This window comes from Anopheles aquasalis, chromosome 3 (genome assembly GCF_943734665.1).
Source record: "Anopheles aquasalis chromosome 3, idAnoAquaMG_Q_19, whole genome shotgun sequence".
NCBI lineage: Eukaryota > Metazoa > Arthropoda > Insecta > Diptera > Culicidae > Anopheles > Anopheles aquasalis.
The window spans coordinates 45,996,564-46,022,636 of record NC_064878.1 but is presented as its reverse complement, the minus strand read 5'-3'; the positions used below and the strand labels follow the sequence as shown (position 1 = coordinate 46,022,636).

General features: G+C 50.6%; 2 protein-coding genes across 6 annotated transcripts in view; both read left to right on the top strand.

Moving 5' to 3' along the window:
- The first annotated feature begins 4,004 nt into the window (after positions 1-4,004).
- LOC126576022 (serine protease nudel) lies at positions 4,005-18,029 on the top strand. Its single transcript, XM_050237084.1, has 6 exons — positions 4,005-4,122; positions 4,339-4,470; positions 14,410-15,785; positions 16,493-16,711; positions 16,780-17,329; positions 17,697-18,029. The coding sequence occupies exons 1-6, from the start codon at positions 4,020-4,022 to the stop codon at positions 17,819-17,821; spliced, it is 2,505 nt and encodes an 834-aa protein (XP_050093041.1). The 5' UTR covers positions 4,005-4,019; the 3' UTR covers positions 17,822-18,029.
- A 2,599-nt stretch (positions 18,030-20,628) lies between these two features.
- The window catches only part of LOC126578173 (uncharacterized), an 11,170-nt gene continuing 5,725 nt past the window's right edge, over positions 20,629-26,073 (top strand). For 2 of the 5 annotated variants that reach the window (XM_050240489.1, XM_050240485.1), the window contains exons 1-3: positions 21,285-21,690; positions 21,750-21,957; positions 25,838-26,073. The exon at positions 25,838-26,073 is cut by the window's right edge and continues 83 nt beyond it. In XM_050240489.1, coding sequence (XP_050096446.1) covers positions 25,853-26,073 — 221 coding nt within the window. In that variant the 5' untranslated portion in view covers positions 21,285-21,690; positions 21,750-21,957; positions 25,838-25,852. The other 3 variants (XM_050240487.1, XM_050240486.1, XM_050240488.1) reach the window with 3 other exon arrangements.

The window sequence follows — 26,073 nt, the reverse complement described above, 5'->3', positions numbered from 1 at the left end:
TTCAGTTTCCGGCCATTTTTCAAACGGCGCGGCACAGGATGTATCGTGGGTGCTAGTGTTTCGTTACCAAAGGGCTGAACCAGAGAGACAGAGAGGGAGAGAGTGAGGGAGAGAGAGCGCCAGATTGAAAAGCAAAAGCATAACCTATCCGCGGTGACCACAGACCACGCTTACTGACCAAAAAAAAAACCACGACCACGACGAAAGAAAGCATAAATGAAGCTGCAGCTCATGTAGGAGAGGGTGGCCAGCAGTGTGATCGCATCTTCCATCATGTGGATCGCGACACCCGGGCCCCCCGGTCCAACACAATAGGTCATTATTAGTGCCACATTCACGGGGCGATGATGCACGGTGGTCACGCTTCCGGCTTTTGACCAGCTCGACGGAGCCCTAACCACGCGCAAAATGCGACAAACGTTGTCATTTCTTCTCATCATTCTGGCTGGCTACCGGGTGGCGAAAATTTACTCCTCCTCCTCCTCATAACCAGCAGCCATCAGCCAGCAGTTCGATTGTGCTGCTTTGATTCCCAGTTTTTCGCAATTTCACCCCTTTTTCCGGCGCAGGCTAGTAGGAGATTTCGAGATTATGATTTCGTGTGATCACACCGAGAGATCATCGTACGAACGTCCAACGAACCAAACATTCAATCGATGTCCCCTGCCACCTTTCGACACTTTCACTCGTCGTCGCCGCCACCATCGGTGGCAAATTGCCCATTTTCGGGCTGATAACACGTGGGAAAATGCGAGCACTTTGCCGGGAATTATAATTCGGTTTTTGGCCAGCTACAGGGCTGCCTAGGTTGGAGTAACTGCCTGCTGGTAATCGCGGGACAGACGGCCCGTTTTCACCGTACAATGAGACGCCGTATTGTACCCGGCAGATTGTTTTCCAAATTTTCGTTATCTCCGGTGCGGTGAGAGGTGACAATGAAGCGAGGAAAATTGGCTGTGAAGCTGACATGATGATGATGACGATGGTGACGATCGTTGCCGGTAGAGATTTTGCTGTCGTTTACAACTCAGTGCCCCGGCCGGCCACTTTTCGGAAGAGAAATCTTGGCCTTCAATCACTCCCAATAATGTCAAACAACTTGCAGCGTTGTTAATGCGCTGTATGCGGTTAGCATTCATCGCAGACAGGTCGGGAACGAAGCACCTCGTTTAACACACGCCTTTTCTCCCATATGCCCGCGATCACTTAGCGGTCTGGCGAGTAACGAACGCATAAATTAGGTGCAACCGAGGCGTTACATCGATCGGTAACGCGTGCTGGAATGCGTCAAGCTGCTAGCGAGTCACCGAACCGTCGACCGAGAGGAGAAGTACCTGTCCGAAGTAGCACACTCGTCCCGTCCACCGATTGCCCCTTAGCTGGACGACGAGTCCAAAAACAGAAATTGACCAAACGCATGACTTCTACCACGTCAACTGCCCAGTACGATCGCCAACGATTTGAAATGCTTCTGTCAAGACGTCTCAGGGCACGAAATGGGAAGTGTGTTGGGGAAGAACGAACCGCACGTCCGGACGAAACGGTCTACGTGGTAATCGGGGTCCCCCCAGGTGCGACATGATGACGCGGTGCCGCTCCAGCGAGGTTAACGGAGCTTTCCGTCGTCGTGCACACTCAGAACAGGGCATCATGAGTCCGTCTTCGTTCATCGGACACACACATTATGGACGGGCCAGCTTACGGGGTGCGGTTGTCCGGGTACTGGAATTTTTTCTTCTTTTTCGGTATCCAATCGCGTGTTTTTTTTTCGGCGCTTCGGGTTTTATGCTTAGCATGACAACAAAAAAAAAACACAGACGAGATCAATTGACGGATGACGGTCGCGTCCGTGTACTGATCACGTAACGGTGAACCACATCATGCACCTACCTACCGGACTTGAGAGGAATGTAAAGCATTCACGAGGTGCTACTGCCTGCTACTGGAACGAATTCTCGGGAACGTCCCTCGTTGTGGATGCGTACCATGTAGCAGCGATCAAGCAGTTAGGCGTGATAAATGGCTCATTGTTATCTGGGTCAAGCATCATGAGTAATGCCGGCACTGGAACGTTCCGCTTCAGGTGTTCTCGATGAATTGCCTGGAATTTCTCCTCAGCGAGGTCAATTTGTAGGGACATACATTCTGACGAAAGAATCTACACCAAGGCCCCAAAGAATAACAGGATTCCAGCCTCAAAATGATGTATCTGTAGTGTCACTATCCTAATCCAGAAGCAGTGGAAGTGATTCCTCACTTTCATCCCATCAGCGCATGACGAATCACGGCTTGACAATTCGATCGCTCCAACCAACCGGCCGCCGCCTGGTGTCAATCAACGTGTGCAGCGCCAGACAGCACGCTAGGAAGATATAATTAAACGACAAATGAACCTCTGGGCGACTCCGAGCGGGATACGAAACAAACGACGTCTCCGTTTGATGGAACAACCGGCACTTGAATCACTTTCTAGCTCAATCATTCGATCGTCGTCGATCGTACTTCGTCGCCCGTCATCATCAACGGCTGTGATTGCTGCGAGGGTCGGAACGAATCAATTCGATACACCACCACCACCACCACTACCAGCACTCGCCAGCCACGGTGGTGGGCGTACGATTTTAATCAAATAATTAAGACATCAAACCCACCTCGGTCTGCGCGCGCGCGCGATCAGAGAAAGTGTCGCCGCCAAGAGGTCCCTCCAAACGGGCGAACAAGAAAAGAAAAAAACAAACGAGAGGTGGAAAAAAGGGCGGAATGACAGTGACAGTGAAAGAGTGAACTTGTCACACACCGGGTGCGGCCGGATCGGGAAACCTGCTGGCCTATCCATTGACACTAATGAAGCAGCGACACTAACGCGAGGGCGCCGTCTTTCTGAATGAGCCTTCGCGTTGGGCACTTCGGGGGCAGATAACAAGAGGCGAGTCTCGGAAGTCAAGCAAAAAGCCACTTGCAATCTTGGTCTTGGTCCGGTCTCGCGGGCCCCGGGACCGGCTATCAAACTGGGTCAACGGGAATCGTCCGTCCTCGTGTGCGTCCCGTGTATCATCTGGAAGCACTCGCTAGAAGCTTCCACGAGGATCCACATTTGCACCAGGCTGGACCTTGGCGGCTGCGCTGTGGAATGTCTAGTGCAACATTGAGCGCTCGCGAGGCGGGCTAGTGGTATGATCATTCACCCACAGGGGTGGCTTCTGCACTGATTCAGCGGTTGACCTAAATCACTTTCGTTGGTCGTGCAGTGCAGCAAGCGCGGAGCAGCAAGAGGGATGCAGGATACCGGGCAAACAGGTTCGCGCTGCACGAGGACGAGTCCGGGAATCGAAGTGAGTCACGCCTTACCCTGCTGGCCACGGGCTTTCAGGCACGATCAGCTAACGAACCCACCAGTCATCGATTAACTCCATTATGAGCAGCGTCGCGCATCGCGTCCTCCGCCCCCCCCCCCCCACCCCCCCTGCGGTGCACACATGTTTGATCATCACGATCGAAACTCGTTTCTTTGCATCGTCGATGGCCATGCATGTGTGTATGGAGGGAAAGACCCTTTTTTCCGGAAGCGGCCTTCCCCGCCGGATTCAGGTTCTCTGGGACGACGGCCCAACCAGCATGCTTTCGGCGGGATGGCTTTCACCGTACCTAGCCTGGCTGGCAAGTCCTGGCCAAAGCTCGCTCCGAATGAAGGTCAAACCGTGTTTGAGTTGCGCGCGAATGGAACTGTGCCATACGCGCCACATGCATGCAGCATGCGCATATGCTGCCGGTCACAGAACAGCGATCGTGATGCACTTGACCGAGATGATCGAGATTGGCGAGATCGTTTGCATCGTCAGCACGCCAGCAGCGGCGTGGATTTCGGGATGTAATTGTGATTCATTAAAAGGTAGCAGCCGCAGGTCAATGCCACACTCACCGGATTCCTTTCTCTCTCTCTCTCTGTCTGTCTGTCTTTCCAGCTAATGATAGGGACGCTCGCGGAAGGACTACTGCTGGGCGACACCTGCCAGCACGATATGGACTGTTCGGATAGCCTGAAGGGAAGCTACTGCACCCTGGAGGGTGTCTGCGAGTGTAGCCCCTTCTACGTGCGCCTCAACGACTCGACCTGTCTGCCCTGTAAGTATTTAGCCCTCTCCAGGAATGGTGCTGAAGCATCCCCTTAGTGAGCCCCCGCTGCTTTTCCCTGCTGCTAGCAGTAGCAGCACGATGGGAACGCGCTACCGCGATCGTGAAGGTCAAAGGCGACCTACAGCGTCGCGATCAGCATCATCGCCGATCGCATCAGTACATTGATTCAATTTGAATTTTCTCTCCCCCACTCTTGCCCTGCAGCGCAACTACTGGAAAGCGAATGCCGGCTGTCGGAGCAGTGCTCGATGCGGGTCGCCAACAGCAGCTGTATCGATGGCCGCTGCCAGTGCGACGGTGGCTTTCTGCAGTTCCGCAAACATACCTGTCTTTCGCGTAAGTACCAGTAGGCTGTTGCTGTTTGTCGTGTTGTTACTGGCCTCATTGCATTGGCTCGTACTGGTATGCCACCAGTCGCCGACTGAAAGAAGAACGGGCCCACTAGATGTTTCATATTGACACACATATTCCCACCCCGGGGTGGGGGGGGGGGGGGGAACTTTCGAGGCGGCCGAGGCCTGGCCACCCTTTGGTGACATTCGATCGAACGGTATCGGTGTGGCAACCAAGCGAGGAAGCGAGGTCATCGGGGTTCGGTTGGTGCATCCCCATTTCCTTTCATTTTCAGCAATACCACTCGCGATGGTCGATTGATAAATCTGATGTTGGCTGTTTTCTGCAAAGGGGAATGGACAACGATCAGTAGTTAACGGGATGCCGGTTATAAACGATCCGGCGCACGAGATAAGCCGGATAACCGGATGTCACTTGTCACCTTTGTGCCATCGTCTGGACCGGTGTGTCCGCGTCCCTGGCATAAGAATGGATTCGCTTCGAGTTGACGAGCTTATCGATCAATCGTACATTCGTGATATGATAGGAAGAGCAGGACGTCAGTTAGTTTGCCTCTTGGCCAGCGATCGATTGATGGTGAATTGACAGCACAATACAATTCTCGTGATGATATTTAAATAAAAGAAACCTCCACAACTCCATACTGAAAGCTAACGGAACACTAACGGAACTAAACGATTTGTCGTGAAGCTGCCTTGCTTAGAATGATTTGACTTGCGGTACCTAGAACCGGAAAAGAACTCTGAAGAACAATGACACTTCTCGTTAACTGACAAGAACTAAACATCATCAACTGCGCGGTTAGATCCCTGCTTAGTTCCGTTTTTCCGCTTGATGCACGCCACAAAAGACGTAGACCATACACTATAACCTTTCCATTTCGGTTCCTACAGCCAAAACAGACCACCAACCGTCCAATGCCTGATTTAATTGCTGTCCCCCCCGTGCCGGACCCTAGCATGATTGCGTTTCGCTAATGATCTTGCCCAGATGGCCACCTCCTGTCCGCCATCGAATGACATTCAGCGGTCTTCAATCTCGATGCGCTCTCAATCGTTCCCGATCGGAGAGCAGATAATGGGCGCCATCGCCAACAATGGGGCCTTGTCGTATCGCTTGTGAGATATCAAGTCCGCCGCCCGAGAAGTGGACGAGAATGCGGGAAAACTTTTTCCTACTCCGTGCCACTAATATCGGTCAGTAAGGCTTACTGGTTCGTGGTCCGTCTCTGCGCTTCACATGTCACCCCACGCCACCCATGGCGGACCATTCCACTCCATTCCAGAGTCCGATCCGAGCTAATAATCTTCTTTTGCGATGTGATTGTGATTATGGTTGATGATGCTGCGCAGGGAGCGGAGCCCACCTCCCTCCCCCTATGTGGTCTCGTCAACTTGTTGACGTCGCTGGTGAGTCCCACAGTAGTAGACCACCACCGGGCAGACCACACAGTCCCAGGCGCGACGGAAACGGAAACAGCGAACCCCGGGAGACGACGCAGAGCGCACAGCGAGCTAATCGTTCTGCTTGGACGCCCCAGAGCCCACTGTACGCGGGGGTCTTTAGGGCAATCGTGGACTCCACCGTCTGGCACCTCCGCTCGATTTCGTCCACAAGCGAACCATTGGCATCGCCATGTGCGGTACCGGAACCGCACATCGCTCCGGATACTGTCCTCCTTTCACAACACATACGCGTTATGCGTAATTTAACGCACACGCTCGTCGCGGCTGTGACGAAGAGGAACATTGCAAACCCAGTGAACTAATGAGAGGACTGACAGCTTGCCCAGTAGCTTCTGTTCTGCTGTTCCGTCCCCCCCCCCCTGGAGAGGACGTTAACAATCACGTTTTGTACTAAAACGCGTGCTCGTCCCATGAGTGTGTTCGTGTTTGCAAAAGCATTCACTGACCATCAACATCATCACCGAAAGGAATAACTGGGCTAACCGATTGGTCCAGTTTCGCAAGCATAGCACCGCCGCTTCTCTCCACATGTACGGCGCACCCTTCTCCGCACTGCGGAAAATCCGATTCGCAACGACAGTAATGGTGCACGATTAGAGCTAATTTACCGAAATAATGAACCCCCCAGCCCGGCCACGGGGACGACGCAGCGCCAAGAGGAGAGGCTGCTGTTTGTTTTGTTTGCACGGTCACGGGATGGCTGGTCAGCAGGGCAGGGTAAGCATCGAACGGTTCCGAAGCCATTAGGTCATCGGATCGGATCGCTTTGGCCAGCAGCGAATCTATGCTTTTAGGTATGTGGAGCAGCCGTCGTTTTTGGTGCGAATGTTTTGTGTCAAACTGGCGTCGTACTGGGTGCGCAACAGATACGCCGTGATTCCCAACCGAGAGTCACACACTGTAGGTGGTCGGATGCGCTAGATGCTAAATGATCGCCCGCCGGGGGTGCTGCTGGATCGAGTGGACGATCATTTACTTAGCATTTTAACAACAATAACTCATGGCGTGCCCAACAAAGCATCTCACATAACAAAGCATAAAAGAAATGGACAGCACCTTTCCTTTTTTGCATAAGTATCATGTTTCAAAACTCACACGCAGCAGGAAGCAGGCAGCAGGTTTTTGGCGGCCCCCCCGGGAAATGTATGATGGAACGGTATATAATCTACCAATTCCTTCCTTCCACTGTGTGCGAACCAACTTGATCCTCTCGCCTTCGCGTCGACAGTGAAAGTAGCAAGAGCAGTAACCGTGAGCAGGATACCTCGCCCTCGATGCTCTGCTCGATGACTATCTTTAGACCTCGACCGATGAGCACGACTTGGAACCGGTCGCCGGGGCTTTTCATATCGAGGAAAACGAAACGCACTAATCACATTCTATCGAACACACGCTGGCGCTTAATGCTGGCGCCACGAGCTACTCTTGTCCAAAACAAAAAAAACTTTCTTCCTCATCTGAACGGAACGGCACACAGAAGGAAGGTGAAACTCGATGCAAAACTGGCAGAGTGGCAGTGCGGTTGACCCGGAAAACCAGAACCAGATGGAACCGTGGCGTGGCGATGGCGATGGCGGTTCCATTTTCCCATCGCGCAGTCAAAGGCTGGCTGAGGAAAAGTGCGCGAAATGTGTTTTTCTCTCCTCTTGTTCCTTTTCCCTTTTTGCGAAAACGATATCGATGTGCTAGATCGGTTGGAAAAATCGTTGGAAAATCGGTAGCGGTGGCGCACTTTCGTCGCTCTGTTACCCATTAACCCAGAGAGAGAGAGAACGAGAGACGCATCGCAGCGATGAATTATCACTGGTACGCTGCGTTGTGAGGACATTCCGATTATCCGATCGTCGATCGGATGACGTCACGATGGCCCGCGAGGTGCGTGATGGTGTTTCAAAACTCCTAATGAACGCTTATGATCGTTTTGTTTACTACCAATTAGGTGGGCAATTTCGCTGCAAATTCGCGAGAAACATCACCGGGTACCGGTTCGTTCACCGTGCGCAAAATGCATTAAATTGAAAGAATCATTTGGCTAAACTGTGGCTGCTGTTGCGGCTGCTCCTGTGGAGGGTTTTCCATCGGCAATCGGACCGCCGGTAATAATAGACTCGCGCACCACCAGCGAATTCCACTTTTTTCCAACAAAACTCCAGGTTGATTGTTGGATAATCCTATTACTCCAGCAAGCAGCGAACGAACCTTATGCTAATGACCTGGCCGGGCCGGGCCGAGTCGGACCGGATCGGTAACCTCGGATGACCGCAGACGTGCAACCGTGAGCGCGCGCGTGAACTTGAACTCCGGATGGGGCCTTCAATTGTGATTTCCTTTCGTGGTGATGCTGCTGCTACTGCTGTTAGTCCAAGAACGGACCACAAGCAGCACTCGAAAGCATAATCAAAAACACTTTTCCGATTCCGATGCGGAGAGTGCGAAGTGCGCAACAGAGAGCGAGAGAGCGAAAAACCCTAATCAACCGTTGCATCCATCGAAGCCACGAACGGATTCAACTAGAATAGTCAGCTCTTCCCGGTAAGGTGCGAGTAAGCTTCCAGGGGTCCAAAATGCTCCATTACAACCGTCGGCTTCGGTGTGCTAGTGCTGCTGCTGCCGCTGGTGGTGGTTGTGGTAATGATCACGAAAATTACATAATTCAACAAACCGCGCCCATCGTCGGTTAATGCGCCAGCAATGGCAGGGGCTAGCCAGCCAGCAACAACAGGTTCTCTACGTTTCCTTTCCACCGGCTGGAAAAGTCTTCAATTCCATCCTCTTCCCCTCGTTCCAACGTTCTTACAAAACGGAACGGATATTCGATTATCCGGCCGGAGGGGGCCACCACTTCGCGGGGCCAATTATGCGCTGGTTTTTGGTGCTTTTTTGTTCCGTTGCTCTCGCCACCAGCCACCGCGGCCACCACCAGGAAAAAGCTCGAGAAGCTCAAAAAGGGCCGTCGTCTTCAAGGCGTGATTAAAAGGCTCCCCAAACCACCCCAAGTGTAATCGCTACCAAAAATCGGGAAAAACGCATCTTAGCACCCACTCTAGGTCTGGAGTTACCACGCCTGAAAACTGTAAAGGTTTGGGCCGCCAATATGATTCCAATTAACGTGCAGCACCCAAACGCGGACACTATCCCGTTTCGGTTCTCTCTGGGTTGCCATCTTGTGGTCGTGATGAGGGCACTTGGATTGGGGAAGGAAGGAAGGGCATTCCGGCCAGCATCACTTGCACCACCGGTGACCGACAGCCGTGCTCTATCGGATATTGGCCACTGAACGTTCGGTTACGGACTTGGCGGACGTCACTTCATTGATCCACCAGCATCGTGCGGAGTAAACGTTGGTTTTTTTTTGTTTCTCTCGTGGAGCATGTGGAGGAGGCTCGCTCGTCTCATCATCATCATCTGATTGACCCGCTTTTTGGTGCGGGCTGGCACGTGCAGGCAGAGCTTGAAGGGCTCGACCGGACCTATTACTATCTAGGACATGCCATTCAAAAAGGCAGCAGCTTGTGATTAGGGCATTCGTGTCCAACAAGAAACATTAACAGGGAAGTCTGATTTCGTAACCGGCTGACATCCTGCATAGGGCAAATCTCATTACAAGCTCGTCGTTACGGATGTCTCTTCCTGAAGTAAAATTATCCGAACTTGGTGACTCCCTTTGATGGTTTCTTTTTTGCGTGTGCTAATTGGTGTGATTATGAAGGCCAGGTTCTTGATGAAATCAGCATTGAGAGAAAGCAATGGAGGCTGATGAAGCAACTTCATGATAAGCAAAACCGATTTCAACCGGAACGGGATTAGCGGGAAACACATTCAATGAGCTGGCCATCCAGGAGCCTGGATTCTACCTCGCGAGTCAAACAAAGACAAATGAAAGAGAAAAGGTGTCCATCGACATTGCCGTTAGTGTTCGCGCCTTAGTTGAAATGAAAGGAAAACAGGTTCCTTGCGCAGGCAGGCCCTCTATTCCGTTCCTGTTCAACTTTCTTCTCGCTTCTTTGTGTATCCCTCTCGGAGGAGCTTCGGCATTCCTTGATGGCCTGGCGCTGCCGCTACCGCCATTGTGTGGCGCACTTTTGTTTTCAAGATTTTCATGTTCCCCCCCCCCCCCCCCCCGTCTGTTCCGCGCGTGATGTGCTACGACAGGCACTAGACACCCCTTCGGAATAAGCGACAAATGACGTGCAAAAGACCGCGGCCCCTCGACCATTGGTGCGACCTCAAAGCCCGGTGCCGTTGCCTAATGAACAGGGAGGTTGGGGAATTTGTCCGGCATTATTGTGGTAATCATGAGCTTTCTTTAGGTACTGCCGGTAGAAACCGTGGTCCAGCGTGGCCCCCAGGAGTGTGGTGGCTTAGCGAAAACCAAATTTAGCTCTTTTTTTTCGAAGAAAAGAAAAGTGAAACCCCGTCCCACTCCCGGTGCCGCCGTATAATGGGTTGGACAAATGTTTTAATAACGGTGTCCTGCTAATGGACACTTCAACTTTTGCTGCTGCTGGCCGCCACGGCACGAGCACGAGCGTCCTGCATGTACCGTCCTGTACTAATAATGGACCAACGCCGTCGGCAAGTAAAATGGATTTTCATGCTCTTTTCTATGCAAAACCTGCTCCACCGGTCTGGCTGCTGTTTCTTCCGAGCCGTATCATACCTTCGCCGGCATTCAGTGGCCATTTTCTGGGCCACCAGCGCGAGATGGATTGGCCACGGCATGCCGCACCAAGGTGCCCATGTGATTTCACGGTCATTGCGTTGTCAGTAGCAGCAAAGCAGCCGACTGCGGAAGGCTTTTTGAAGGGGGGGAAATTGAAAGAAAACTCCCCAAAAAAACTCTTTTTAACGTTTTATGGGCCCGTGACCCCGAGCGAAACCACCGGGAGCGAACGAGCAGCGCAACGCAACAACAAACCCCATTTAGCGTCAGTGTTCCCACTGGCTGGAAGTTGGTCTGGGTGGGTTTTCTGCGCGACAAGATCGGCCACCCCGGGCGGTTCGGTAGCTACCAAAGATACCTTTGTGGCTGTCTCTCTCTCTCTCTCTCCCCTCGTGTCTCAAGATTGTTGCGAACCGCGAGAAGTAGGTTAACATTTCACGTCGTTTGTTTCTGAATCTGAGCTGCTGCTGCTGCTGCTGCTGCACGCTGCGGCGGTGGCTGCTTCCGTTTTAGGGGCCCGTTGCAACTCCGTGGTCTTCTTTGTTCCGCACGCATCAAATCGCGAAAGTGACGCCGTGCGCGAACATTTGCATAACAAACACATAGCATTACTTAGCCTGGAGTATTTTTGGGGCCACACGACTCCATCCCATTGCACTTCTAGATGCTGCACGACGAACAATGATGACGAATTTGACCTACAGCCACCGGTGGTCGGTATGAGACAGTTTATGCTAAACTGTGCTGCACATTCGCTCTATCAAGGTCAAGTGGCTGCTCGAGGTGAAACAGTGCAAAGCAATTAGCGTAGCTTGAGTGCGTGCATTCGTGCGACACAAAGCCGGGAAAGCCAGTGATTTACGGCCATTGATGTGAAGCACGGCAGGGGTCGAGTGACACGTCGAGCGCGTTCGCAAAACCTCGAAACAAGTGTTGTGCCATAAATCCGAGCGAGAAACGGAAGAAATCGGATCAAAATCGTGACAGGGAGGTGAAGGTAATGGCGATTAATTAAATGAGGACCACTTTGGGGCGACCGCACGTCACGGTCGATTGTCACGAAGAGCCGTAGTGGAAGCACGTCGTTATCATCGCTCCAACCAGTGGTGATGCTTTGAGTCCAGCGTCTAGCTCTGGAGTCTTGCCGGGAGCAATAGAGAACCACTTAGAGCTGGAGCAGGAATGGGGGGGAAACTGACCTACCTCAGCGTAAACGGTTGTATGCAAAGCACGCGAGCGATGAAGTGCTCAGTGATGCTATCATCACCGTCACCATCAACATCATCATCATCGTAGCGTGACAAGTGTGTGTAGGAGGTGTGTAGGAGATGTTGAAATTGAAGCCAGTAAATGCGAACCTGTCTCTCCAGGCTCCAGTCAGGCAGCTAATGGAGATGCAGCCATACGCGTTGATGGTGTCCGGTAAAACGCATTTTAACGGATAAAACCCATTTTCGCTCATCGATCGTTATCGATCCTCACCATACATGGGGTGCAGTTGGAGAGATGTTGAGAAGCGCTCGATAATAAGGGGTGGATTTATGTTCTCGCTATCGCCCCTGGGACTGGAATGCTGTTGCTGCTGCTCCTGTTGGCCACAAGAAGTTGCGGTCCGGCACGAAACCAGCACGATTTTGCCACCATCTGAATGGTGGTCAGTGGTATTACTTATCATTGCAAATGTCCAGCAGTTCTGGGCGAAAAGCAGTTCTGCAATTGGAAATGCAAACCACAACGCATCGTGCACCGGTGGTGCGTGTAATTTGCAGATGAGTCGAGCCAAGAGACTCAAGAGTAGTGCGCTCGCTCGCTTCCGGCCACTCCACTCCGGATTGATGTCAGTAGAATAAGTGCCCCCGGTGGGGCCTGGCCGCCAGTCAGTTGGCATGTCGGTAAGTGACATAATTTCTAACGACAACCATCGCCACCACCACCAGCACGTGTTGTGTCTGCATGTGGGAATCGGATCGGGTTGCGTGTTTTGTCTCTTGGTGCGTATTTGCGCTACCGAGGCGCATCGTAGCCCCTGGGAATGGTACCAATTATGTAGGTCAAGAGGCAGTACGGGTCCCGTGATGTCATCTTTCTTGCCCGGGAGTTGAAGTACCGGGTAGCGAACCCTGGAAGCGAAACCGCAGCCCAAGTCTATTGTTATGAGGTGCGTGCGTGTTGTGCGGCATCGATTACGCGCAGGAGATAGCACAATTCTTCAAGTGACTTTCCGTTTTTACTTGCACCATTCTGGGCTCGAGAAAGTTCCTGCCATTCGCATGTAAATGATACCATGAGGTGCATGATAATCTGCACGGGGATTGGACAATGAACTTTGAATGGTTGGATAATTGGGATTCATTTTTCAGACCGTTATTCAAATATTGTTTTTTTGGCAGAAAGTGGCATTCTTTTTGTTAGACTTTTATTGATCTTATCATCTTACTGATCATTCATGACTTTTGGTAAGAATGTGGTGTCATAAATCTTATTCCAACAAGACTTATGTAGAAGCATAATTAATTTCGTTTTTTTTTGTCTGTTGATTGAAGATTAGAGTGCTCAGCGATACGTTTTAAAAACATGTACAAGCGTGATTTTAGTAGAATTCAATGTTATTTTGATTTGAGATGAAAATGTTGTAAAGAACTCCTTCTTTTCCCATACAAATAGGCAACGTTTTCGGTCCGAATCAAAAGACTTGCCCGTTAATACTTAAGCAACGAACCCGGTTTGATGATTAATCAATCCGCCATCATAGTGTGATCATTGTTTCAACTTCAAACCAGTGCCAAAGATTTAAAAAAAAATAGAAAATCAACAAAAATTCCACGGGGCTAACTGGATAAACTTATAATCTATCAAAAGAATATCGATTTGTATATTTCAGATAACCCATTACGTGGCTACGATGGGCACAGGAAAAAGTACCTTTTCAAAAACACTCATTCCCAAATTTGATGCCATTGTTGAAGTTTTTAGCTAATCTTCCTCAAAATCCTAACCAAATATACTTGAAAAGTTGTAAATTAAATTAACTTGAAAAAATTAAGTTGAAAGGTTTCTTCACAAAAAATCGTGAAAAATGAGCTTTTTCCGGACCGAATTAATCTTAGCCGCCCTGAAGCATAAGAACATTAAAAGATTCAAAAATGCAATCTGATAAACTGTGAAAACTAACAACACGTTATTGAAGTTTTGAATTGCCTTGAAATGAAAAAAATACAAGAAGTAAAAAAATTGATAAAAGCTGGCTAGAATGGGGATTATGAAGCGGAACACAGCAGTGCGGAGTCTAACTTTTTAAATGATCCAGTAATATCTGCTGTTTGTTTTCAATTCACCTATCACCGATGGCTTATCGATGGCATTAGGCTTCCGTTTGCAATTTCCGCCTTTTTTCTCTATTGAACATGTCCACCATTGTACGATAAACAACCCCACTCCGCCTAATCTGCTACGGTGCAACTAAGCCGTAAACAAGACATTGCACAAATCATAAAAATGCATTGCGAACCCGTACCCGTGTCCGAAAGAGAATGGGGACACGCGGGCTAATAATTTAATCGAAAACGCTTGTCAGTATTGGATGCCGGCACCGTTGCCGTTGGTTGGTTGGTTCGACCGGAAATCGAATCGCTGGCCATTGTGCCCGGTTATGCATAAATTAAGTACGTTGGTTGGTGCGCACGCTTCGGCGGGGGATGGTCGTTGACAAATGTCCAGCACTAATGCTCTCATGTTGCAATTCCATCTAATATTTCCTCGCTCTCTCTCTCCTCTTTCTGCCCTTCTCAATAGCCGCTCAACCGGGAACGGTGTGCTACAGTCACGCGCACTGCCGTATGTGGGACGGCGAAAGTCATTGCGATTTTCTCATCCCGAACCTGTTCGGCCGTTGCCAGTGCACTGCACCGGCGCGCCAAAATGGACCAACCTGCGTGATGGAACCTGAGGTACCGGAGGTACCGGAGGTGGCCCAGCCAGTGCCAGAGCAGGTCCAGGATCAGCAGCAGGAACAGGAGCAACAGAAGGAGCAGCAGCAGCAGGAGCAGGAAGCAGCTCAGACACCTACCGAAGAGGCGCAGACAGAGGGTTCAATCGATCGCATGTCAACAACGACCGAAGACGATGTGATCGAGGTGGAAAGCATAGTGCTGCGGGATGATGCATCATCCCTGGATGATGCGGGCATGAGTGCAGCCGAGGATCACATTACGACCGAGTACAACCAAGGATCTAGCACGGAGTCAAGCGAACAGGCGGAAGCAGATGAGGGAACGACTATGACGGACTTTATCGAAATCACCGCCGGTGACGATAAAACGGAGCGGACTACCCATGAAGCTGGATTCCATACGACCACCAGCGGTATGGAGCAGTTCGAGAGTACTGACGAATATGCGAACCTGGAGCGTGAAGTGGAGGAACAGTTTAAGCAACAGGAACTGGCCGATGCCCTTAGGACAACGACGGCCGCAGCATGGGCGAACGAGATTGCTGACGCCATAACCACCGAGGAGCGCCGGCAGTACGAAGATCCGACCACCTCTGCGACCACAACTCTCGAGTTTTCCGTTAATTCGGAAACCGCCAGACCAGCGGAAACGACACTCCGTACGGAATCGGGCGAGACCAACACCGCGGCAGAGGAAAACGAACCCGAATCCGATGACATCGAGAATGAGGTCGAGTTTTTGGGACAGGATCATGAAACAGCCTCACCGGAAGTGGATAATCAACAAGCGGCTTCGCTGATGCAGGAAGCGGCTCACGATGTGGCCACAGCACCGACGACCCACGGCCATGGAACGGAACGGTACGACGAAATGACTTCGGCGGCACTCGTAGCGGAACAGGAAACGGACTCTGGTGTCGTGGAAGTGACAGAGCCCGTACCGTCGACCATCGAACCCGTGGAGCAGTACTACGATGTGCAGTTGCGCCGCCAGGATTCGAAACTGTTTGATGAGGAAGAAACGGAGGAAACGATAGTCGAACAGCAGGTGCCAAGTGTGAAGGAACGATCTGGCCCGCGAGAAACAACCGTACACTTTGAGCGTGATAACGAAATCATTGGCTCCGAGCCGGCCGGCGTCCATACGACGACGGAAACGTTGCTGCGTTTGGCTAGCCGAACGACGGCCATGGAACCGGAGGCACCACTCTCGACGACCGTTGCCTCGGTGGTTCAGGAAGCCACCACAACGACCCCAAAGACGACGACGACCACGACGACAACGACGACAACAGCGGCGCCAACACGGCGTGCTATCGCTACAGGTACAGGTTGATTTTAACATAAAACATGATTTTAGCGGAAATATTTTTCGTTCCCTTCGTATTGTTTCTGTTAACTTGATGAATGATTCTATTCAAATAAGAGTTCCCTTTAAGGAGAGGATTAGGAAAAGAGTTATTAGACAAATATTCATCTCAAAAGATGAAAGGAAAGGGTAAAGCTTCGTTTCCAATCTGGGAATTTCCACGGAAGTATCTCCGTTCTAAAACGAAACCAGGTTGAAATCATGCATCTTCTTCTTCGTCTTCTTAATCACGTCTCCCTATAATCAGATTATCAAGAGAATCCTTTATAAAAAATCTAAGACAATGTTCTTCAAGAATTCATGAACGATTTTTGGAGACATTTTTAAAAATCTGTATCTCCCTCAATTCCTGCTTGTTTGATGTAAAATTTGCAGAAGATACTCAAAAACTGGTCAGCCTTTAAGGAAAAATGTTAAAATGTTTTTATCACCCCTCCTTCGATTTTCCTCACATTTTTAAGTGCCGAGAGCAGTTCGAGGTTTACCGCCTTTTTTCAAATTTCAACCACCTTTTCTACGACATCAGCGCCATCTGGGGAGTGATAGTTTCAAATTAGAAAAAAATAACGACTTCCGTTTCCGCAGGTATCCGCACCCGGGTGGATTTGGGTGATGGTCCCGTTTCGCTTGGATTGACCTGTGCCAGCAACGAACAGTGCCAACTAGCCGACCCTTACTCTCACTGCAACGAAGCGGGCCGCTGCGATTGTTCCTTCCACCAGCCAGACGACTCTTGCCGTGCCACCAACACCGGATGCTCTCGCGGAACGTTCCAGGTAAGTGTTGGACCTGGCTCTGCAGAGAAAGGAATCTCTCGAAGTAACAACATTTCGTGTCCTTCCAGTGCCGCTCGAGTGGAATCTGCATCAGTTGGTTCTTCGTGTGCGATGGCCGACCGGACTGCAGCGATGCATCGGATGAGGAGTGCAGCTTCGCAACGAAATCGACTAACGGAACACTCCAGAAGACACAATTCGGTTGCCCAGAGCTTTCGTTCCGATGCGAACAGAGCGGTCGCTGCATCTCCCGGGCCGGTATCTGCGATGGCAAAACGCAGTGTCCTCATGGGGAAGATGAGGTCGGTTGTGATTTCCGAAAGTCGCGCAAATGTCCCGAACACACGTTCATGTGCCGTAGTGGCGAATGTCTGCCGGAGTACGAGTACTGTAATGCGATCGTGTCTTGTCGCGATGGTAGCGACGAACCACCGCATCTCTGTGGTTCCCGTGCCGTACCAAACTTCTTCGTGAAGCTGCTCAGTGGTCCGACGGCCCGGGGACGGAACTATTGCCCGATGCGGTGTGGCAATGGACGCTGCCGTTCGACCGCTATCGTCTGCTCGGGACGTGATGGATGCGGTGATGGTAGCGATGAGGATCGGTGTTCCGTTTGCCGTAAGTATTGTCACCAATGTTGGAAGTTTTCTGGTGCAAACAATTGATGAACGAGCGTTCATAACGGTCTGTGGTGCACCCAAACACAGGACATTTCGATCGATGGTGAAGCTTTTGAATAATTGAGTTTCCATTTCCAACCATTCACCTTTTCCACACAAAATCATAAATCCCCCCGCGGTGTTGCGCGTTAATGTTTGCACTTTCATGTGCTGCTGTCCCAGAGCGAAACGGACATTCAATTATTTATGTTAGCTTCCCCCCGCAAACACTTTCAAACTGCAGGCGGCGTGGGATTGTAAAAATAGAATGCACTTTCAGACAGAGCACTAACACTGTCCTTCTCTCCCTCTCTCTGTTTGTGCAGGATGCCCGGCGCCAGCCTACAATAACGTCCTGCAATCCGCCATCGTTCCACCCGCTGTTGTCGTTTCGAAGCCTGGCCGAAGTAGGACTAGCCGCATCACCAGTGGCCGCTGGACCAGAACATAGGTCGAAGGTTACAATACCGAACGACTCGCGACTGAATGACTCACGTCGGTACAGCGACTTCAAACCGATGCGACCTAAGCGAGAGGATCGGGATGTGGACTGGTGGACACCGCCTTGTTCCGGTCATCGTCGCCGGTTAGGTTAAATAGAAAACGCTCTTCCGCTAGTTTGTAAATAAAGGAGGGACCTGTCTTCTGTCCTTCCCCAAGTCACGTCCAATGGCTGCCGCAAGCGGTGGAGGCGCGGGTGCTCCATATTTTCTTCTTTTTTTTTTAACAACCAACCATTTTTAACCAACTCCCCCGGACCTACGATAGAGCATCCGCATGAGCGATAGGAAGATGATACTAGTGTGTAAGTCAGGAGAATAGATAAGGAAGAGGAAGAGGAGAGCATCGTTGCGAAGATGTGGCGAAGTTGGTCTTCGTCAGTTCACTGCCGCCTTTATTGGCCGCCACAATCTATTTATCGTCCATTAGTAAGCAATACGCTAGTGTATACGGTTACTGTAGGCCCTCTGTCTGGTCTGCTGGTGCTGGACATAAGCTCCAATATGCTATCCACAGTGCTTTGCAGCCGAGCGGATAACCGGAGGTACAGAAAAGGCCATCAGGGCATCACGTTCAGACTCAAGAAAGTGAAGAGTGTGGTTGCGTGTCGCAATCCCTGACGGTTCACTCCTTGAAATGGAATTTATTTATTTAATAGAAGTTAAACTACCGGGAGACCCGTTTGCGTAGAAAACCGGGATCAACGAAGGAGGGCCATTGGAAGCCTGGTTCATCGACGACGACGACAAAAATAACAACAGGGTGAATGAATGGGCCATGGGCATGTAACGTGATTCCGGACTAGGTGTCGTTGAATGATGCACTTCAATGGTCTGTAACACGTAGGAAGAAGACAGGCGAGAGAGAAAGAGATAACGAAGGAAGTGATTAGATTGGCTTAGAACTATATTTTAACACTATTTATGATTTTATCCTGCCCGTTCCCCCCCCATTTCGTTCTCTGCGACAAACGGTAGCGAGCGAGCAAACGTTCGCTTGTTGTGGCCATCTGGTTCACGAATCCGAATCCGATAAAGGCGTCCAAGTGCAACGGAAGTGTCCGTAAATTGGATGAGACACGCGCGCATGATACACTATCCAATAACGAATAGTAACGAGTAGTAGTAGTAGCAGTGTTATTAGTGGCAAATGTGGTGGCTAGCGAGGCGCCACCCTGCAGGATCCGCCCAAGACACGCGCCAGAGGTAGAGGTTTAGTGTGCGCTTCGTAGATTCGTAATCGAAAGAAATGTAAAAATAAAGTAAATTTTAACCAAAACTCCACGAGCGTTTCAGAAGTTTCATTCATCGTTTTTGCTGGTGATGCTTGGAGAGTAATCGCCGGGCTAGACGCCAGTCTTATCACACTACAATGAGTTCCATGCACTGTCTGCCAGTTCCAGTGAACCGCGGGCCATTCTGTTCTGTGGTCGAGACAATTACGATTACACTTATCGCAACAAACGATGCCAATGCAAAGTAGCGGTGGGTCGAGCATGTCCGAGACCGGTGCGAATGTGAGACGACAGGCCAGTCAATTGAGCCATCAGCGAGCCAAGTTATACCGAAGCGCTGTTCGTGGTGTCACGGTTGGCTAGGTCACGGTTTAGGCGTCCCACTTTTCGCGAAGTAGCTGATTGATAAGCACCAACACCTCCACCACGATATCCGTTGAAGAGAAGTATACACAAAGAATGAACGCAACTACTTCGTGAACGACGAAACTCCATGAAAAGAGAAATACTTCGCGCTGTGTTTTTTTTTTGGAAGTTTCGCTCAACTGCTCCTTCGCCACTAATGCCCAGAACTGTACATTCTAGCTCCGGAATGAGTAGGCGACACGTCGACGGGACGAAACCCCCGATCGGTCGAACGGTGCCAAGCACACACCACTCACAGTAATTTGTTTCCTAAAAATAGCACAGAACGGGCGTCCAGCCTTCCTTTTCGCCCACAAGTACATCCGGCCTCGCCTTCCTTCCAGCAAGGATCAACCACCACGTCTACGGTCGTTCCGCACAGGGATTGTTTGTAAACAATAGAGGTTCCGTTTCCAAGGATGCGACCAACAGCACCGCATCGCCCTTGGTTTCCTTCCGGTACAGCGATGTGTTCCGGATGCGCTCACGACAGCGTCCATCCTTCTCTCTGCGTGTGCGTCCACGAGAGTGTGTTCTTTACGATCCGTGGCGGACTTTATGGCATCATTTGGATATTTTTTAATTAAATCACCACATTAATACAGACCGGTGCGTCCGACAGCTGCCATCGTCATCGTCGTCGTCACGGAAACAGCGGACGTCGAAGTTTCGCGAGCGCCGGCTTTTAGAGCGCGAAATTAGCAATTATGTCGTTCCTCGCCTTTCGTTATCACTAGTCCAGAGAATGGGAAGGAAATGGGGGTGTGGATGGGCCGCTTGTCAACTGGAACCGACCAAAAACGACTGCGTGTGGCATACGTAATGATTCATTAAAGAATGAAGAAGGAAAAGGTTGTCGTCGCCAATTGAACTGATTGGCCCCAATGAGTTGTACGTGGACGAATTCTTTCCACCACGAGACCGGCCCAATGCCCATAGTTTCGATTTCGCACTTCCCGGACACCGGGGACACTGGAATGCGCAGAAGCGAGCACGGTTCCACCGTCCTCGTCGTCGTCGTCGCCGTCGTCGTCGCCGTCGTCCACCGGTCTATCCTGTTTCCGTTCGTTGCTGGGGCCACTAGCAGCAGCACCAGCAGCAGGGCAGTTCTCATCGGTTCGTCAGTCGTGGTGTATCGTAATCAGGCGCCATCCACAGTGGCAAGGATACGGAGCAGCACTGCCAGGAGGCCATCCTGGCGCCCAAGGACTGCCCCGGCTGTGCAATTGAATCCGAGCCTCACCTAATCCGTCACAGCAGACTACTTATCAAACTGCGGCAAAGGGTAAGAAAAGGATCCATCAACACTGACCACAGAAAGTGCAAGAAAAGAAATCGTTAATCGAACGACGGTCAAAGGACTCAAAGGATGGAACAAACCGCAGCCTAACCATTGGGAAAGGGTAGGCGGTGACGGCTGCTGGGTGCTGACGTCACATGCGTCGTCCGGGATTTTCTCGCGAAATCTTTCGTCACCGGATCGGTCGCGAACACGAAGCACCCCGGCCCGAGGGTGTGAGTGAGCGAACAACCGGATCGCATTTTCGCTCTCTCGAGACCGAGGCGCGCCGCTTGGCCGCCCGAGATGTGATGCCAACTTTTTGGCGCGCCAACAACATCGGCAGCAGCAGCAGCAGCAGCATTAGTAGCTCTCGGAACGCGGCACGCATCTCTCGAAGTGGACGCCAACGTGCGCGTCGTTGTGATCCGGGAATCCGTGCACTAAATCCAAACATCGCGCGAGTGCACTTTGCGGTGCATGTTAGGTGAGGGTTCAATAGCGTTCTAAGGTGGTGGTCCCCCCGGGGGGGAAGGTCCACTTGATTCGCGGAATGCGGAATAGCGTCGCCGTTATGTGCGCTCAAGAGTTGGTGATGATGTGCGAAGAGAGCGAAAAGTGTTTTATTTTTAAATCAGCATAAATGGCGGCTCTACACTGAACAGAGCAGAGCACAGCAGCTGGCTAAGTGAACTCGCTGATTTGAAGACGCACACCATCGTACTAAGTCGTGATTTAGTTACCCTAGCCCGGTACCTAGCCTTCGATCAACTTGCCTTGTTTGGAACGGCGGCCGGGCAACGCCATCGTCAACGTGGACGTGCCGATAGTGCGGTTGGGATGCGTTCACGGAATGTTGTCACCAACAGATGTTGTGACACGCCAATATCAGTTTGCCAGTGTCAGTGCCAGTTGGGACACATGTGAAAATAAATAAAACCTGCTCTTCTCACTTCACAGCCTCTCGATGCTTTGCGGATCGTCACACCACATGGTCAAACGCGAGTGTTGTGCGATGTGCTAAAAAGTGGGCACCAAACCGTCGCCTTGCGGAACAGGCTGGGATTGAGATTTTATTGAGTGAAGGGGGATATGCCCAACAGTGCAGTGTTACGGCACCAACGACGAATTCCTGCCAGCAGGGAGGCACCAGGGAGCAGCTCGAAAGGTAAGCCAGCGGGGACCAAGTTACGCCATGAAATTAGTAGAAAACCGAAGCAACCACCGTATTATTTTACCGTTAGTTGAATTTCGATAATTCCCCACCAATGACACCGGTGTTGCAATGCTAATTACTAACAGGACGCGACTGACTTGTGTTTTTGGTCACTATCGGACGCCAAATTCGGCACATCCCGATGCGATAACTCCCCGATTGTTAAACAAAAACACGCGCTATCATAATGGAAATGTGTTAAAAAAGAAACCTTTTTAGCATATTCGCATGATTCATAATGCGCCCTTCCGCAGTCACAGAATCCAAGTAGCTTCGTTTAAGGTGTTGCTACGGTTCCAGAGCAACAGGCCATTGATCTATTGTTTCGTGAGCTGCTGATGAGACCGCTATTACCCCGAAAAGCTCATACGATTACACGCTTGGCTCATTGGGCAATTAAAAGCTCATCAACATAATGGTCCCCATCAGTTGGTTCTTTGAAGCGGTTTGGATCTCAAAGAGGTCATTATGGTCTGTGATCTTGATTTTGATAGATACGAGAGGTGCCTCATTGTGAGGGCCTGTTGCCTTCCTGCTGTTGGACAATTGGTCAATGAATTCTAAATATTTAATTAGATCCAAATCCCTCCAGACACTCTGTAATCGGTCATCGGTGATTAGACCGCTGACCTTTTTGATAGAGGCTAGTGTCACCTCATTATCATCGGTCTAATCCAGTGCCACAGTGTTTCACTTTCGTTTGACCGATTCTGTGGTTCGATTGATGACCATAGCCAACAGTTAAACAACCCATTGGTCAATCATTACATTGGACATTGAGTGACAAACACGATCAGCGCGTGTGTCCCCGTGATTTCCTCCCTCCAAACTAATGCCAAGGATATCGGTGGCTGACGTCATTCATCTAGCATGCTAGTGTCCTTGTGAGGGAACGTGCCTGTCGGTATTGACTTTTCGGCCCATCCCTTTCAGCACCTGCGGCTGCTCCTCCTCTTTTACGTCGTGGTTCGATGAACACGAGCAATTACTCAAACTATTGTGAAAATCGGTCTTTCCCCGGAGGGAACTGAATGGACGAAGGACCGGCGAGCGCTCCACATCGCTGACGAGACGAGCCGAAGCAACCAGACAGGAAGGAAGGAAGCTCGTAATAGGTCACAGAATTATTGATGCTCTGGGCCACGAGTGCATCACCAGCCCGGGCACCGTGGCTCTAGTTCCTTGGCGAACCCATTTGGCAGCCCGTCGTCGTCAGGCCACTCGCGGGAGGGTGAGGTTTCGGAAAGGATTCGAACCGCTGGAAGCGAGTAAGCATCAACCAACTAACTCGTCCCATCGGTCCTTCCGCCATCCGGTGTTGAAGCTGCACCGACGAGCGGTTGTGCTGTGCATTCACCAACTTCTGGAGTACGCCGGATGTTGACGGTTGGAAGGCGTTCCACGAGGCGTCCTCACCGGCGAAGCTCATAACGAGCGGATTATGAGCTCCTTCTTTGAATGGAAAGTTATTCATAAAACGGTGGCAGCATCGGAACGGATGAATGGTTGGAGGTTTGTTTTGTGCTCTATTTTTATGGGACGCCAGTAAGGACTCGGCGTGTGCCCAAATAAGCATGAGCAAGGGACGTTACACAACTGTGAACTAGCGGATCTTAAAGGGTTTGAAAGGATAAAGAAGAGAAACAGAGCACCAGCAGTCCTGGTCGAAATCTGTTTAAAACTATTACTAAAATGTTCCAGCAAAACGTCTCTTTTATATGAATGCAGATTAAAATATAATATCACATTTTAAATTTGAAGAAATGGCACGAAAATCCATCATTCTCTTTCGGAAGAAATTGAAATTCAACAACTGATGAGACCTTTAAGGGCCTGTTGCACTTAAATAGTACGCTAATAATCTTCTAGCACATTCTATTAGAACGGATTGTATGCTAAGCATTAACTGAGCAGCTTATCCGACCGGAAGAACTTCAGTGCCAGTCTCGTTCGTGATACGAAACCATCTGCTACCGAGTGGTTTACAGATAAGACCCCTTCTGTGTAGCGGACAGCATTACAGAGGTTCGCGATCACTTGCTGTCGCTGCGATTCAACACGTTCTCCTTCCGCTCTGAACCGTTTTTGCGATAAAATGCTGTACGATCAGTGGAAACGACGAAACGAGACAGTTTTTAATGTAATGCTGTATGTCCCATTTTACGTTGTGTCATTTTAATTATTCAATTAAGAGGCTTCCGGAGCGTATGCTACTTGTTGTTAATTGTAGTTAATTTTCTGTTAATAGGATTATGATTTGTAAAGAAGAATCAGTCATTGCATCTGCAGGGTTCCGATTATTCGTGGCGAAAACTCCAAAAAACTTATAGATAATCCAACGCTAGACAACACAATGTTCAAGAGTTTCTTCCCTAGTGCAACAATGAAACCATACCAACTTCCTGCCCCTCGGACTCTTATGGATTCAATTCAAATGCAACGGTCCAATTGCATCAATCCTCATCACAAACCCAGCAATTCCCAGCCTTTTCAAGGGCGTTCTCAGAGCTGAATGCATTTCAAGCTATTGGGCTGATTTGCTTCTACCATTCCTCTAAGCACGCATCTTCCTCGGGAGCATACCGGAGAGCTTCGTTCGCACAATTGTTCCCCAAAGTGGATGCAAACGCAAGTAGCTTCGTGCTTGCCGGTTGATTGCAGTGGCCCTGCCAGCCAGCCACTCATTCGCTCTCGTTTGCAAGTTCCTAGTAGTTACTCGACTGACTCGAGAATAGAACCGCCGATTGTGCTCCTCATTTGTGGGGCCCTGTGCTGTGGCCAGTTTGTCGTGACCCAGCCTTCAACCGGCCCGCGATCGTATCGAATCAGAACACAGGTGCCTGTGATGTGATGTGGCGGTCGTCATCGTCTCGCCGCAACTTCATCGAACCACAGCGCATCGTCCAAGCAGGCCAGTAATTAGCGAGTTTCTCGCAACGCGTGAGTCCCGCCGCCGTCGCTTGTAGCGCACCCGGATGAGCGATCCGGCAAGTTTGGCGCCGCGTTTAGCGTTCCACTTGACCTTGGCGCTTCAATGTCGTGCGATTCGCACGGAATCGTGCCGGCCGGTCGGAATGGAGTGCTGAGGGACTTCGGGCAGAAGCAAAAAAAACTAATCACAGGAAGCAAACCACGAAGCAACCGGACAGCGCACATTCAGTGAAGGGGCATCATGTGAATGTGTCAAACGATCCACCGGTCATGTGGTTCGCGCGCGTGTGTCTGTGCAGATCGTAATGTCTGCAAAGCGTCTCACCAAGTGATTCGCGAACATCACCTTCACCTCTACTCCATGGTGCCTCCTCTGTCCACCGATCAAACCGAAGCAGCGGCAGACATTTTGGATTTTGGAGGGGGAGAAACTCCATTGGACCCCATGGCCTGCTGTATGACATCACTCCTCCAGAACGTGTTCGGTTGGCGTTCGGCTAATCGGTTGGGAAGAAGATAGCCGGAGGCAATAAATAACATCCACAAAAAAAAACATAACAAACAACCCCCGGGGACGCGTGGCCATCGCAAGAGCTGCAGTTCGAATGGGGATTTTTGGACCGATTGGGAAGCGAGATTGATGATGAAGTGCTGCCGTCCGAGCGTGTTCGCCGTCTTACCTATGCCTTGAGCGTCCCTCCGTGGTTCAGATTGAAGCCTTGGAAGGAGATTCTGTTGCTTTTTGGTCAGTTTTGTCAGTACCGTCGTTGCAATTAGTTGTACTGTGCGTGCGGTACCTTAATGCGTAGGTTCTGGTTTTTTTGGGGTTTCTGGGCTCATTAATCGAGCTAGTGTTCTTTATTAATATCAACATTACACCTCCATTTCCACCTTGTTACAGCAATGAGCATGCAAAATGAAATCCTCGGTGCTACAGACGCTGCTCGAGCCGACTGTCGGGATCACGGGGCTCGGTAAGAAGCACCTGCAGCTGCAGCAACAGCACCGATCGTCAGCACCGACATGCACCAAGAATCGGCGCGATGGCCGTCCCTTGCTGCTGCAAACGGCGGACAAGTGTGGCCGGCTGCCAGTTATCGCGTGTGCGATGGTGTTCTGCCTCACGCTCTACCTGTA

What these genes read in the sequence shown, in the direction of transcription:
- LOC126576022 (XM_050237084.1), top strand. Translation starts at nt 4,020, where the DNA reads ATGGACTGTTCGGATAGCCTGAAGGGAAGCTACTGCACCCTGGAGGGT. An exon ending in CGACTCGACCTGTCTGCCCT is followed by an intron (nt 4,123 to 4,338) that starts GTAAGTATTTAG and finishes CTTGCCCTGCAG; the next exon opens with CGCAACTACTGGAAAGCGAA. An exon ending in AGGCACCACTCTCGACGACC is followed by an intron (nt 15,786 to 16,492) that starts GTTGCCTCGGTG and finishes GTTTCAAATTAG; the next exon opens with AAAAAAATAACGACTTCCGT.